The 14,264-nt window shown below is 35.4% G+C and overlaps 1 protein-coding gene across 4 annotated transcripts in view; it reads right to left on the bottom strand.

The window, feature by feature from the left end:
• Window positions 1-1,057: 1,057 nt before the first annotated feature.
• CCDC15 (coiled-coil domain containing 15) overlaps window positions 1,058-14,264 on the bottom strand; it is a 77,352-nt gene continuing 64,145 nt past the window's right edge. For all 4 annotated transcript variants that reach the window (XM_076002620.1, XM_076002617.1, XM_076002619.1 and 1 more), the window contains 3 exons: window positions 3,387-3,551; window positions 2,912-3,060; window positions 1,058-1,416 (listed from right to left, as the gene is read on the bottom strand). In XM_076002620.1, coding sequence (XP_075858735.1) covers window positions 1,295-1,416; window positions 2,912-3,060; window positions 3,387-3,551 — 436 coding nt within the window. In that variant the 3' untranslated portion in view covers window positions 1,058-1,294. The remainder of the gene's footprint in view (window positions 1,417-2,911; window positions 3,061-3,386; window positions 3,552-14,264) is intronic.

The following is a 14,264-nucleotide window of genomic DNA, read 5'->3' as shown; positions in this document are numbered from 1 at the left end:
TTTGGATATATACCAGAAATGGGATTGCTGTATCATGGGGGCTTCTTTTTAGAGTGTTGAAATGTTCTAAAATTTGATACTGGTGATAGTTGCACATATATTATACGAATATAGTAAAAACCACTAAATCTTATATTTTAAATGAGTGAATTATATATGATTGTATATAATATGTATATTATATCTCAATACAGCTGTTAAAAAAATACAACTCTTAAAGGCTGAATCCAGTATATAATTACTTCAAGGATTTCAACTGAATTGGATAATTAATCTGGTTAAATAAGCAGTTAATTTTGTCATTCAGGTAATTTTGTACCTTATTTTCAATGCCCTGGCTAGATGTTTAGGCATTTTTTGTGACATAACTTAAGTGCTTCTTCAGCACTACACATTAGAGAAAGTAGGAAAAAGAAACTATCAGTATCTATCTTTAATTTATAATATTAAACCTTTTCATGTTTTACATCAGGAAATACTATGAAGAAATAACAAATTCATATCAACTATGGCAATTTTTATTTCATTTTCCCTTTGCTGTATCATTCACCAGATATTTTAAAATTGAAAAAATAAAGCAGGACTTTACTCATTTTGACTTCAGATTTCCTTTCTGAAATGTCACTCACAATTATTTCACATAGAACATATTCAAAAGACAAAGGGTTTATTCCCCTTTTTTGCAATAAAAAATTACACAATTAAAAAGTCCTATGTCCAATGTCACTGACTAGGGAGAGAGGCAATACATTAAAAAAATGGAGCAAAAATATTTTGAGAAAAAATATGTATCAAATTCAGATTCTTATCTTTAATTCCCATACAAAATTAGAAAAGCTAATGGCAATACAGATGGCCATTGATGCTCGGAACTCATTTCATCACTTTCTCTTCTGCTTCATCCAGGCATTTTTCAGTATTGTCAAGCTCAAAGATACAGTTTTAGAAAGACAATAAATGTGATAATCTCAAAGATTTCTCATGACCTCTTCTGGTGAGAGCAGAGCAAAGTAAGAGAAATCTTTCTAGTCTGACTAATCATTTTTTAAAATAATAAGCTCCATATGGTTCACGACAACGATGAGACAGGTTTGGAAGTCAACTTTCAATCTTGGTTCCAAGGCAGAGATTGAAACAATGGTTTATGATATAATTATAAAGATAGTTATTATGCAGGACAGTATTTCCTTCCAGACTATACATCCTATATACTTTAACAACTTTTCTTAAAAAAATCTCTCAGGGTTGATTTTAAATGAAGGCCAAAATACTACCAGTTGATTTCAGAGTCTTATTACAGATTTTTCAAAGTCCGTCTGTGTGCAGAAGCAAAATTACGAATGGCCATTCGAAGAGTTGAGTTCCCCTCAGAGGTATCACAGGAGTTGATGACTGAATGTAGTGCCCGAGTATATGCTGCAAATAAAGGTTTGCACAGTGATGAATAAAGTCAGATTCTAAACAACTCTCCTATTCTCTATCCTATTAGTACTGCTTCTCTACCCAGAGTCTCATAGATATACACTTTCTTTTTTTTTTTTTTGAGACAGAGTCTCACTCTGTTGCCTGGGCTAGAGTGCCGTGGCATCAGCCTAGCTCACAGCAACCTCAAACTCCTGGGCTCAAGCAATCCTACTGCCTCAGCCTCCCAAGTAGCTGGGACTACAGGCATGTGTCACCATGCCTGGCTAATTTTTCTATATATTTTTAGTTGGCCAATTAATTTCTTTCTATTTTTAGTAGAGACAGAGTCTCGCTCTTGCTCAGGCTGGTTTCGAACTCCTGACCTTGAGCGATCCTCCCGCCTCGGCCTCCCAGAGTGCTAGGATTACAGGTGTGAGCCACCGTGCCTGGACTATATATTTTAATTATCCAGAGAATAAATATTTATTGAGTATTAACTATGTGACAAGCACTCTGTGAGAACAGAAAAGATAATGAAGAGGATGGACACAAAAATAATTAAATTGAGGCATATACAAAATGTCATCACAGAATAAAGTTAGGAATGAATGAATAACTGTTTAGGAAAGGATGGAAAAGATTTCCAGAAGTGGTAACATTTAAGGTGGGCCTTGAAGAATTAACAGGAATAAAGGAAAGAAGGCATTATAAGCAGAGAATTGCGTGAGTGAGGAGCAAATAGTGTAAAAAATATGGCATATAACGGGAATAGCAAGTTTGGTAAGGCTAGAGTACAGCCTGGGGCCAGAGAGAAAATATGGCAAACATGCCATGCATTTTGGACTGTAATGTTTTAGAATAGAGGAATGACATGATCAGATTTGTGTTTTAAGAAATATTAACTCATAGGATTGATAAGAAACTCAAACCATACAGATGGGGAACTAAGAATATAAATACTGGCAGTATTTTCATTGTGTACATGAGGCCTACATAATGTCCACAGTATATGGAAACAGAAACATTAGTGACAACAGGACAGACTCCATTTTTTTCTAGCTGGGACTCCTGATAGAGTATATACTGCTCCTCATTTTCCCCTGTTTCCTGGCAGAACTGGCAGTCTAATGTGCACATATGGTAATAAGTCTGTGTTACATATCATTAAAGTATTACTATTTGGGTAACAGAGAATTCAACTGGACAGAGTCCTAACTTACATAAAAGACAAACCCTAATAGTCTTCAGTTAAAAAAGGACCATGAAACTCAAGGTCTCCTACAATGGAATGAACTGAAAATATTTCCTCAGCATAAATGGGGACAAAACGATAACCAATCTCAAAGAGAAATATATAATAACTCACTATAATTATTTTTATTGCCTCATATAGTTGTTTTGTAAAGAGCAGTCTCTGATATAAACAATAGTAAATGACTACTATCACTATTCTTAATGGATTTTTAAAATTGTCATTAGGCCCCAACTATTCCTTTAAGAAACTTACCTCTGTGGTTTTTATAGAAAATACAATTGTTGGCACAGGTATCAGGATGAGCATCCCAAAAATCAGGACCACAACAGCACAGTGGAGGTAAAGTAATATTATACAGCTGCATTTTCTCCTGGATCTGGGCTCGTAAAGCTTCTACATATCTATAAAAATAAAGTATGATCAGGCAAAGTGAACTACTAGAAAGAGAGTGAGTATGAATCCTCATTTTACAGCCAGCTTTAACTGTTAAAACTATTTTATATCTCTGTGTCTCAACTTTTCCTCTTTGTACTGGGAAAATTGCAGTGCTATTCCCAAGTAGTACTAGGGAATCAAGAAATATTCCCTATTTGGCAAAGTTATGAACCCCTAAATGAGGAAAAGTATGAGAAGACATAGTCAATTATCATTTAAGAAAAATGAGAACACTGACTCCCTACTAAGTCTCCTCTAGAGCCAGAATTTCATGCAGAACTTTTCAGATTACCTTAGGTATTCCTTTTCTCTCTGTTGCTGTTTTTCTCTGGCTCCTTTTATTTCTTCAAGTTGTAACTGGGCTAATATCTCACTCATACTCTCCTCTTCATGAACACTCATTCTTAAGATCCTCTGCTCTTCAGCATAACGTTGTTGCTCTCTCTTTTTCTTAATTCTGAGAATAAAACCATAATGTAGTGAGGAATTTCATAAAATTATTATTTAAAATTAGCTTCTAGATCCAAATAACTCAAAAAATTCCCAGAAACAAAGGAATCAGGAAATCAGTTTAATACCCAAAGAATATCTTTAAAAATTCCTGCTGGCTGATTTGAGTTTACCCTCTAGCTTATCTATCTATATATCTTTTTGAAAGAGAATGAGCAACAGCTGCTATCAAAAGAGTTTTTCTATAAGAATTCTAGCACAAGAGCCTTCTTAGGCCAAGACTACACATAAACAGGACTTCTGTTTCTGGCCAAAATAGAATAACAGGGCCTGGATTTGACCTCCTATCTTAAACACCCCCCAAAATTTAAAAAGTAAAAAAGTAAGTAAACCAGACAAATACAAGAAACTATGGTTTTCTTTCTTTCTTTTTTCCCCTCATTTCTCCCCCCTTCCCCCGCCTTTGGAGATTTCTCAAAGAAGTTTCCTCATTTATTAAGTAAATTTAATTTGTATAAATGCCTTTCAGCAAAAGCAAAACAAAACAAAAACAAAACCCTTTGGACTCAGCTGGCTTCTCTGGTGAATTCTGCCAAACATCTAATGAAGAAATAACACCAATCCTCTACAAATTCTTTCAGAAGATAGAGGAGAGGGCACCACTTCCCAGCTCATTTTATGAGGCCAGGATAACCCTGATACTAAAACCAAATAAGATATTATAAACAAAGCAAACTACAGATCCAAATTCCACATGAGCACTAAAGCAAAAATCTTTTTTTTTTTTTTTTTTGAGACACAGTCTCACTCTGTTGCCCAGGCTAGAGTGCTGTGGCATCAGCCTAGCTCACAGCAACCTCAAACTCTTGGGCTCAAGTGATCCTCCTGCCTCAGCCTCCTGAGTAGCTGGGACTACAGGCATGCCCCACCATGCCTGGCTAATTTTTTTCTATACATTTTTAGTTGGCCAATTAATTTCTTTCTATTTTTAGTAGAGGCGGGGTCTCGCTCCTGCTCAGGCTGGTTTCAAACTCCTGACCTTGAGTGATCCACCCGTCTCGGCTTCCCAGAGTGCTAGGATTACAGGCGTGAGCCACCACGAAGGCCCAAAAATCTTTAATAATATTAACAAACCTGAATCCAGCGATATGTAAAAATGATAATGCACTAAATTCCAGGAATGAAAGCTTGCTATTTTATTATTTTATTTTATTTCAGCATATTATGGGGGTACAAATGTTTAGGTTACATATATTGCCCTTGCCTTACCCGAGTCAGAGCTTCAAGCATGTCCATCCCCCAGATGATGCACACCACACCCATTAGATGTGTATATATTCATCCCCTCCTCCCTCTTCCCTCCTGCCTGACACTCGATGAATGTCAATCACCATTGTATTTTGTGTCTGAGTAGAACTCCATGGTATATATATAGCACATTTTATTATCCACTCATGGATTGATGGGCACTTGGGTTGTTTCCACATCTTTGCAATTATGAATTGTGCTGCTATAAACATTCGGGTGCAGAAGTCTTTTTTATAGAATGTCTTTTGTTTTTTTGGGTAGATGCATAGTAATGGGATTGCTGGATCAAATGCGAGTTCTACTTGCATCTCTTTGAGGTATCTCTGTATTGCTTTCCGCAGAAGTTTAATAGTTTGCAGTCCCACCAGCAGTCTATGTCTCCGCATCCATGCCAACATTTATTGTTTTGGGACTTCTTGATAAAGGCCATTCTCACTGGAGATAAGTGATATCTCATTGTTTTGAATTGTATTTCCCTGATGATTAGAGATGTTGAGCATTTTTTCATATGTTTGTTAGCCATTAGTCTATTTTCTTTTGAAAAGTTTCTGTTCATGTCCTTTGCCCACTTTTTGATAGGGTTGTTTGATTTTTTCTTGCTGATTTTCCTGAGTTGTATATAGATTCTACTTATCCCTTTATTGGACATGTAACATGAGAATATTTTCTCCCATTCTGTAGAAATGGTTTTCAAGACACTGGACATCAGGCAACAAAGGACACTGGTCCCGGACAGATGGGAAACAAATGAAATAAGCCCTGTAAGTGCCAGAGGTTACTACCTTAAAAGTTTCTAGACAGTGGCATGGGACAAGAGAATTAAAGTGGAGACTGGTGGGCTCCTTGAGTTGAGGAGAAGGAGCTATGAGTGCAGGGAGACAAAGGCAAGTAGAGTTCACACGACAAAATGCCAGAGAGAAGAAAGCTGCTCAGAGAGAGAACCCAAGAGATGAACAGAGTCTCCTTCTAGCACACAGCAGAGCACTGACTGGTGCATGTGTGAGAGGAATTGACCTGAGGCTAGGGAAAGAACCATCCAAAATAAGAGGAAACAGTGCCTAAAGGTCACATAGCACTGGAAATAATGCTTGTTTCCATGAGTCAGACTTGAAAAACTCAAAATTCACAGGGCATTAGGTAGAGTTTTCAGCAAGATCTTACCTTAGTCATAGGGAATAAAATTAGTCCTATATTGAACACTGCTCATGAGCCACCTAAACAAATTATAAAATCAAGTCCTCAAAGTAACTTAACTGCATACCATAACAAAGCTCAAGAAAATTTACAGGAATGCAAAGATGTTCAGCAATTAACAAGGTAAAGTTCACAATGTCAGACATCCAACCAAAGATTACCAAGCATGCAAAGAGGCAGGAAAACACTATATTGATTTCAACTATATTCTTGAAATCAAACTTACAGAAATAAAAACTACAGTTTCAAAACTACAATGAGATAGAAATTATCCAAAATGAACCAAAGGAAAAAAAACCTGAAATAATAAAGAGAGTACCAAAAACCCTCCAAATAATAAGATTATAAAATGGGTAAAAAATTTAAATAAACATTTCTCCAAAGATGATATATAAATTGGCTAACATGCATATGAAAGGATGCTTATTATCACTAATCATTAGGGAAATACAAACCAAAACCACAATGAAATTATCACCTCACACCCATTAGGATGGCTACTATCGAAAAACCAGAAAGTAACAGGTGAGGATATAAGAAAGTAGAACCCTTGAATACTGTTGCTGGTGCAGCCACTATGAAAAACAGTATGGAGGTTTCTTTAAAAAGTATAAATAGAGGCCGGGCGTGGTGCCTCACGCCTGTAATCCTAGCACTTTGGGAGGCTGAGGCGGGCGGATTGCTCAAGGTCAGGAATTCTCGAAACCAGCCTGAGTGAGACACCGTCTCTACCAAAAATAGAAATAAATTAATTGACCAACTAAAAATATATATACAAAAAAATAATTAGCCGGGCATGGTGGCACATGCCTGTAGTCCCAGCTACTCGGGAGGCTGAGGCAGTAGAATCGCTGAGCCCCGGAGATTGAGGTTGCTGTGAGCCAGGCTGACGCCACGGCACTCACTCTAGCCTGGGCAACAACGTGAGACTCTGTCTCAAAAAAAAAAAAAAAAAAGTATAAATAGAGCTACCACATGGTCAACAATCTCACTTCTGGGTACACATTCAAAAGAATTGAAAACAGGGTCTCAAGGAGATATTTGTACACACATGTGCATAAAGCATTAATTCATTATAGCTAAGAGGTGGAAACAACCCAAATGTCCATCAGAGGATGAACAGGTAAACAAAATGTAGTGTATCATACAATGGAATATTAGTCAGACTTAAAAAGAAAACCTTGTCATATTCAACAACATGGATGAACCTTAAGGACACTATGCCAAATGAAATAAGCCAGTCACAAAAAGACAATGTTCAATTATACTTATACGAAGGCCTAAAGAAGTCAAACTCATACAATTACAAAGTATAATTGAATAGCAGTTACTGGGGGATGAGAGCAAGGAGAAAGGGGGAGTTGTTTAACAGATACAGAATTTCAGATTTGCAAGATGAAAAAGTTCCAGAGATCTGTTTCAAAACGAAGTAACTATACTTAACACTACTGAAATGTACACTTAAAAATGGTTAAAATGGTAAATTTTATTTTATATGTTTTTTACAATTTAAAAAATATGTCACATAAATATATGAATAAGTGAATAAAAAAAGATGAAATAATTTGTTTTCAAAAACTGAAAGAATTCATCTCCAGTAGACTTACAACTACAACAAATGTTAAAAGATATCCTTCGGGCAGGAGGAAAATGACACTATAGGTTATAAACATATATAAGGTTTTTCTTATTATTTAAATCTCTGTACAATTGTCAATTCAAAACAATATAATAACAATGTATTTTATATGTAAAAGTAAAAAGCATGGCAACAATAGCAGAAAGGATGAAATGCGAGAAATGGAAGTATACTACTGCAATATTTCTTATACTATTCATGAAGTAATACAGTATCACTTGAAGGGTAGACTGTGAAAAGTTAATGCTATATACAATAAACCCTAGAACAACCAATAAAATAACAAAACAAAGGGTTATAGTTAATATGTCAACAAAGGAGATCAAATGGAATCATAAAAATACAAAAGTGTAATTCAAAAGAAGGCAGAAAAAGAAAAAAAAGGGGACAAAGAAGAGGTAGAACAAATGAAAAACAAACAGCAAGATGACATACTATCTAACCCAATTAATAATTATATCAAAGGTAAATGGCCTAAACACCACAATTAAAAGGCAGAGATTGTCAGATCTAACAAAAGTCAAAACCCAAATATATGCTATAAATAAGAAATGCATCTTAAATATAAAGGTGCAAATAAATTAAAAATAAAAGAAAAAGATATACTATGATAGACTAGTTAAAAGAAGGCTGGAGTGGAGATTAGCTATATAGAAAATATCATCAGACAATGCAGATTTCAGAGCAAAGAAAATTATCAGGTATAAAGATCACTTCATAATTATAAAAGAATGAATCAATTAAAGAGATATAACAACCCTAAACATTTATGTACCTAATAATAGGGCTTCAAAATATATGACGCAAAGACTGACAGAACTGCAAGGAGATAAAAACCCAGTTACAGCACAGATTTCAATATCCTTCTCTCAATTGTTGATAGAATAAGTAGGCAGAAAAATGGCAAGGATATAGTAGAGCTGACCACACTATTAACAAATTTGACCCAATGGACATTTATAGAACACTCCACAACATTGATAGAATAGCAGAATATTTTTATATTGTTAGGTTTTTGAACTTGGAATATTTAGCAAGATAGGCCACATTCTGGGCTATAAAATTGAAAGGATTCAAGCCCCATATATGGCACACTACTCTTGGACCACAATAGAATCAAATTAGAAATCAGTAACAAACAGATCCTTGGAAAAATTCCTAAATGCATGGAAACTAAGTACACTTGTAAATAACCAAGGATCAAAGAAGAAAAAAAGGACTAAATGAGAAAAAAATATATGTATTTTTTGGAGATGGTGTCTCACTATGTTACCTGGCTGGTCTTGAACTCCTGGGCTCAAGTGATCTTCCCGCCCATGTGCCCATCTAAAATTAAAGGACATTTAAAAGTGAATAAAATGAATCTATTCTTGCTGCTAAAGAGTATTTTGTGGAAATTTGTATCACTAAATACTTGTATTAGGAAAAAAAAGGCCTCACATCAATGACCTCTACCTTAAGAATTTTTTTTTTTTAAAAAAAAAGGAAGAGGAAATCAAGCCTAAAGAAAGCAGAAGAAAAAGTTTAAAGGTTGAGTATCCCTAATCCAAAAATATGAAATCCGAAATGCTTCAAAATCCGAGACTTTTTGAGCACAAACATAATATTCAAAGGAAATGCTCACTGGAGCATTTCGGATTTTAGATTAGGGATGCCAAACTATTAAATAGTATAATGCAAATATTTCAAAGTCTGAAAAAATCTGCAATCCAAAACTCTTCTAGTCCTAAGCTTTTCAGAAAAGGGATACTCAACCTGTAATAGACATTCAAACAAAAATCAGTAAAATAGGAAACAGAAACATAATAGAAAAAAATTAACACAATCAAAAGCTAGTTCTTTGAAAAGATCAATAAAATTGATAAATCTCAAGTTAGTCTGATCATGAAAAAAGAGAACAGATTATTAATATCAAAAATAAAAGGTGGCCGGGCGCGGTGGCTCACGCTTGTAATCCTAGCACTCTGGGAGGCCGAGGCGGGCGGATTGCTCAAGGTCATGAGTTCAAAACCAGCCTGAGCGAGACCCCGTCTCTACTATAAAAAATAGAAAGAAATTAATTGGCCAACTAATATATATATATAAAAAATTAGCCGGGCATGGTGGCGCATGCCTGTAGTCCCAGCAACTCGGGAGGCTGAGGCAGTAGGATTGCTTAAGCCCAGGAGTTTGAGGTTGCTGTGAGCTAGGCTGATGCCATGGCACTCACTCTAACCTAGGCAAGAAAGCGAGACTCTGTCTCAAAAAAAAAAAATAAATAAAAGGTGATATCACTACAGATTCTACAGATACTAAGAGGATAACAGAAGACTAAGAACAATTTTATACTAATAAATTTTGCAACTTTGATGCAACTTAAATAAATTTGGCAACTTAGAAATACCACTGATTCTATGTAAACTCTTCCAATAAAATTGAAAAGGAGGGAATACTTCCCAACTCATTCTATGAGGCCAGCATTACCCTAAATCAAAACCTGACAAATATATTAGACAAATGTCTTTTTAGAGAAAGAAAAGTATAAGCCAATATCTTACAGAGCATAGATGTAAAAATTCCAAACAAAATGTTATCACATCTAATCAAACAACATAGCATTATAAAAAGATAACACATTATTACCAAGTGGGTGTACCCCAGGAACACAGAGTTGGTTTAATATTCAAAAATTAAACAATGTAATTCATATACAAACAAACTTTAAAAAGCATATGATTATCTCAATAGAAAGAAAAATAATTTGAAAAACTCCAACATCCATTTCTGATAAAAATTCTCAAATAACTAGGAAGAGAAGGAAATTTCCTTAGTCTGATAATGAGCATGTATGAAAAACCTACAGCTAACATTATATACTCAATGGTGAAAGACTAGTCAAATGCTTTCTCTCTAAGATCAGGGACTAGCCATTCTCATCACTTTTATTCAACATTGTACTAGAGGTTCTAGCCAGTGCAATCTCGTAAGAAGAAGAAATAAAAGACATCTAGATTTAAAGAAAGAAGAAAAACTGTCTTTATTTGAAGATGACTTAATCACCCTGTAACAAAATCCAATGGAATTGATAAATAAGTTTAGTAAGGTTGCAGGGCAAAGAATCCATATCCAAAAATCAACTGTGTATTTCCATATACAATCAGAAATGGAAATTTTTTAAAAGTACCATTTATAATAGCATCAAAAATATGAAATACTTAGTGATAGATTCGACAAAAGACATGAATGACCTATACAATAAAAACTATAAAATATTGCTAGAAAAAAATTAAAGAAGGGCTATATATGTAAATGGAGAGATATATCTGTTCATAGGTTAGAAGACTAAATACTGTTAAGATGTCAATTCTAAATTTTCCCCAGGCTGGGTGCGGTGGCTCACACCTGTAATCCTAGCACTCTGGGAGGCCGAGGCGGCAGATTGCTCGAGGTTAGGAGTTTGAAACTAGTCTGAGCAGGAGTGAGGAGTTTGAAACCAGCCTGAGCAGGAGCGAGACCCCGTCTCTACTATAAATAGAAACAAATTAATTGGCCAACTAATATATATAGAGAAAAAATTAGCCGGGCATGGTGGCACATGCCTGTAGTCCCAGCCACTCGGGAGGCTGAGGCAGTACGATTGCTTGAGCCCAGGAGTTTGAGGTTGCTGTGAGCTAGGCTGATGCCATGGCACTCACTCTAGCCTGGGCAACAAAGCAAGACTCTGTCTCAAAAAAAAAAAGTAAATTTTTCCCAAATGATCTACAGCATGAACATAATCCCAATCAAAATCCAAGAAGGCTTTTTTGTAGAAATTGAAAACTGATTTTAATTCAGATAGAAATGCAAGGGCCTTATAATAGCCAAGACAACTGTGAAAATAAAAAATGGAAGGCCTAAATCTATCTGATTTCAAACTTTGTTACAGAGCTGCACTAATCAGAACCTCATAGTATTAGTGTATGTATAGACAAATATACCAATGGAACAGAAGAGAAACTTAGAAATAAATCCATATATATGGACAACTCATTTTGACATTTTTATTGAGACACAATTTATAAACCATAAAGTTCACCATGACCATGATGCAATTTGAGAACATTTTCATTACCCCATAAAGAAATCTAGTACTCATTAGCAGTCATTCTCCACCTTTGCACCACCAGCCCCTGACCCTAGCAATCATTAATTTTTCTACTTCTATAGATTTGCCTAGTTTAGACATTTCATATAAATGTGATCATAAAATATATGATCTTTTTATATTAGCTTCTTTCATTTGGCATAATGGTTTCAAAATGCATCCATGTTATATTACTACTACTACTTTCATTTTTATTGCTGATATTCCATTGTATGTATATACTACATGTTATTTTTCTATTCACCAGGTTTTGGACATTTGGAGTGCTAGTTTCCAAAGTGCTGAATTTTACATTTCCCACCAGCAAAGGATTCCAATTTCTCCACACTCTAACCAACACTTGTTTTAATCTTTCTTCTTTTTATTATGAACTGGTATCTCATGGTTTTGTTTTGTATTTCCCAATAACCAATGATGCTGAGAATCTTTTCATGTGCTTATTAGCCATGTGTATATTTTCCTGGGAGAAATGTTATATTTAAATCCTGTCCACTTTTTAATTTAGTTAATTGTCTTTTTATTACTGAGTGATATGTAACAGTTCTTTATAAATTCTGGATACAAGTCCCTTATCAGATATATGACTTACAAATATTTTCTCCTATTTTGTAGTTGTCTTTTCACTTCCCTGACAGTTTTTAATTTTGATGAAGTCAAATTTTGATGAAGTCTTCTCTTTTATTGTTTGTTGGACAACTGATTTTTGACAAACACACAAAAGCAATGCAGTGGAAAAAAATATAGCTTTTTCAACAAATGGGTATCCATATGCAAAAAATAAGCCTCACACCATATATGAACATGAACTCAAACTGGATCACAGACCTAACTGTAAAACTTTTAATGATAATATATCTAGAGAAAAAAAGAATAAAATCTTTATGACCTTGGGTTAGCCAAAGATTTATTAAATATAACACCAAAAGCACAATCTATGAAAGAAAAAACTGAAGAACAGGAATTCATCAAAATTTAAACTTCTGCTCTTTGAATCCAGTTTCACCACGTTCTCCCACCACCTGAGTGGCAGTGGCCAGGCAGCCCAGCCTGCAAAGGCTCTTGGCCGACAGGCATCCAGCATGCGCCCTCCCCACTGCCAAGGTGCCAAAGAGGAAGGTGAGCTCAGCCAAAGGGGTGGTGAAAGAAGAGCATAAGAGGAGATGGAGCCATTGTCAGCTAAATCTGCTCCTGCAAAAGCAGAAATGAAGCCAAAAAAGTCAGCAGGAAAGGATAAATCTTTAGACAGAAAAAAGCTGCAAACAAAAGGTAGAAGGGGAGGCAAAGTGAAAATAGGCTGAAGTGGCTAACCAAGAAACTAAAGACTGACCTGCAGAAAATGGAGAAACTAAAACCAAGGAGAATTCAGCCCCTAATGCAGCAGAAGAGGAAGCCAAGTCTGATTAATATCATGTACCATGTCTCATCATTCATTGGTCCCTGTCTCCCTTCTTATAAATCCACAGTAATATTTTTATCAGCTATTTTATAAATGTAAGTTTTTTAGTGGCATTAGAAACATTTTTAAGAAGGAGAGAATTCCACCTCATCCCATTTTTTAAGTGTAAATGCTTTTTTTTTAAGAGGTGAAACCATTTGCTGGTTGTTTATTTTTTGGTAAAACCAGAAAATGGTGGGGGATATTAAATTATGGGAGGCTCTGTCTTGAGTGTCAGTTTAACAGTCTCTTTAAAAATGAAATATACACCTACCATATGATTCAGCCATTCTACTGGTAGGTATTCACCCAAGAGAAAACGTAATATATGTCCATACAAACACTTGTACAGTAATGTTGATTGCAGCTTTATATATAATATTCCCAACTGGAAACAACTCAAATGTTCATCACTCTATGAATAGATAAACAAACTGTAGGATACCCACACAACAGAATACTATTTAGCAACAAAAAGGAATGAACTCTTGATGCAGGCAACAATTAGAATGGATCTCAAAATCATCCAGCTGAGTAAAAAGAGCTGGACTCAAAAGAGTACACGTTGTATGATTCCCTGTATATAAAACACTAGAAAATATAAACCAATTTATGGTGACAGAACGCAGACCAGTAGTTGCCTGAGGAGGAAGTGGCAGGGAGGGGAGGGAAGGAGAGACTTTCTTGAGGACACTTTTGGAGACAATAGATACGTTTACTATCTTGACTCTAAGGGTGGTTTCCTGTGTGCACACGTGCATGTGTGTACGTGTCACAAATTATCAAATTCTATACTTTAAATATATAGTTTATTATGCATCAATTATGTCTATTAAAATAATCCCCACTTATAAGTAAAGAGGAAATAAGCGGCTCATCAAAAAGCGTAAGTAAAGAGCTTCTGTTAAGAAATTTGACTGACTCTGGCGGGGTGTGGTAGCTAATGCCTATAATCCTAGCACTCTGGGAGGCTAGGTGGGAGGATCACCCAAGGTCAAGAGTTCAAGAACAGCCTGAGCAA

The sequence above is a fragment of the Microcebus murinus genome, chromosome 4 (assembly GCF_040939455.1).
Source record: "Microcebus murinus isolate Inina chromosome 4, M.murinus_Inina_mat1.0, whole genome shotgun sequence".
Classification (NCBI taxonomy): Eukaryota; Metazoa; Chordata; class Mammalia; order Primates; family Cheirogaleidae; genus Microcebus; species Microcebus murinus.
This window is presented reverse-complemented; position numbering and strand designations above follow the sequence as displayed.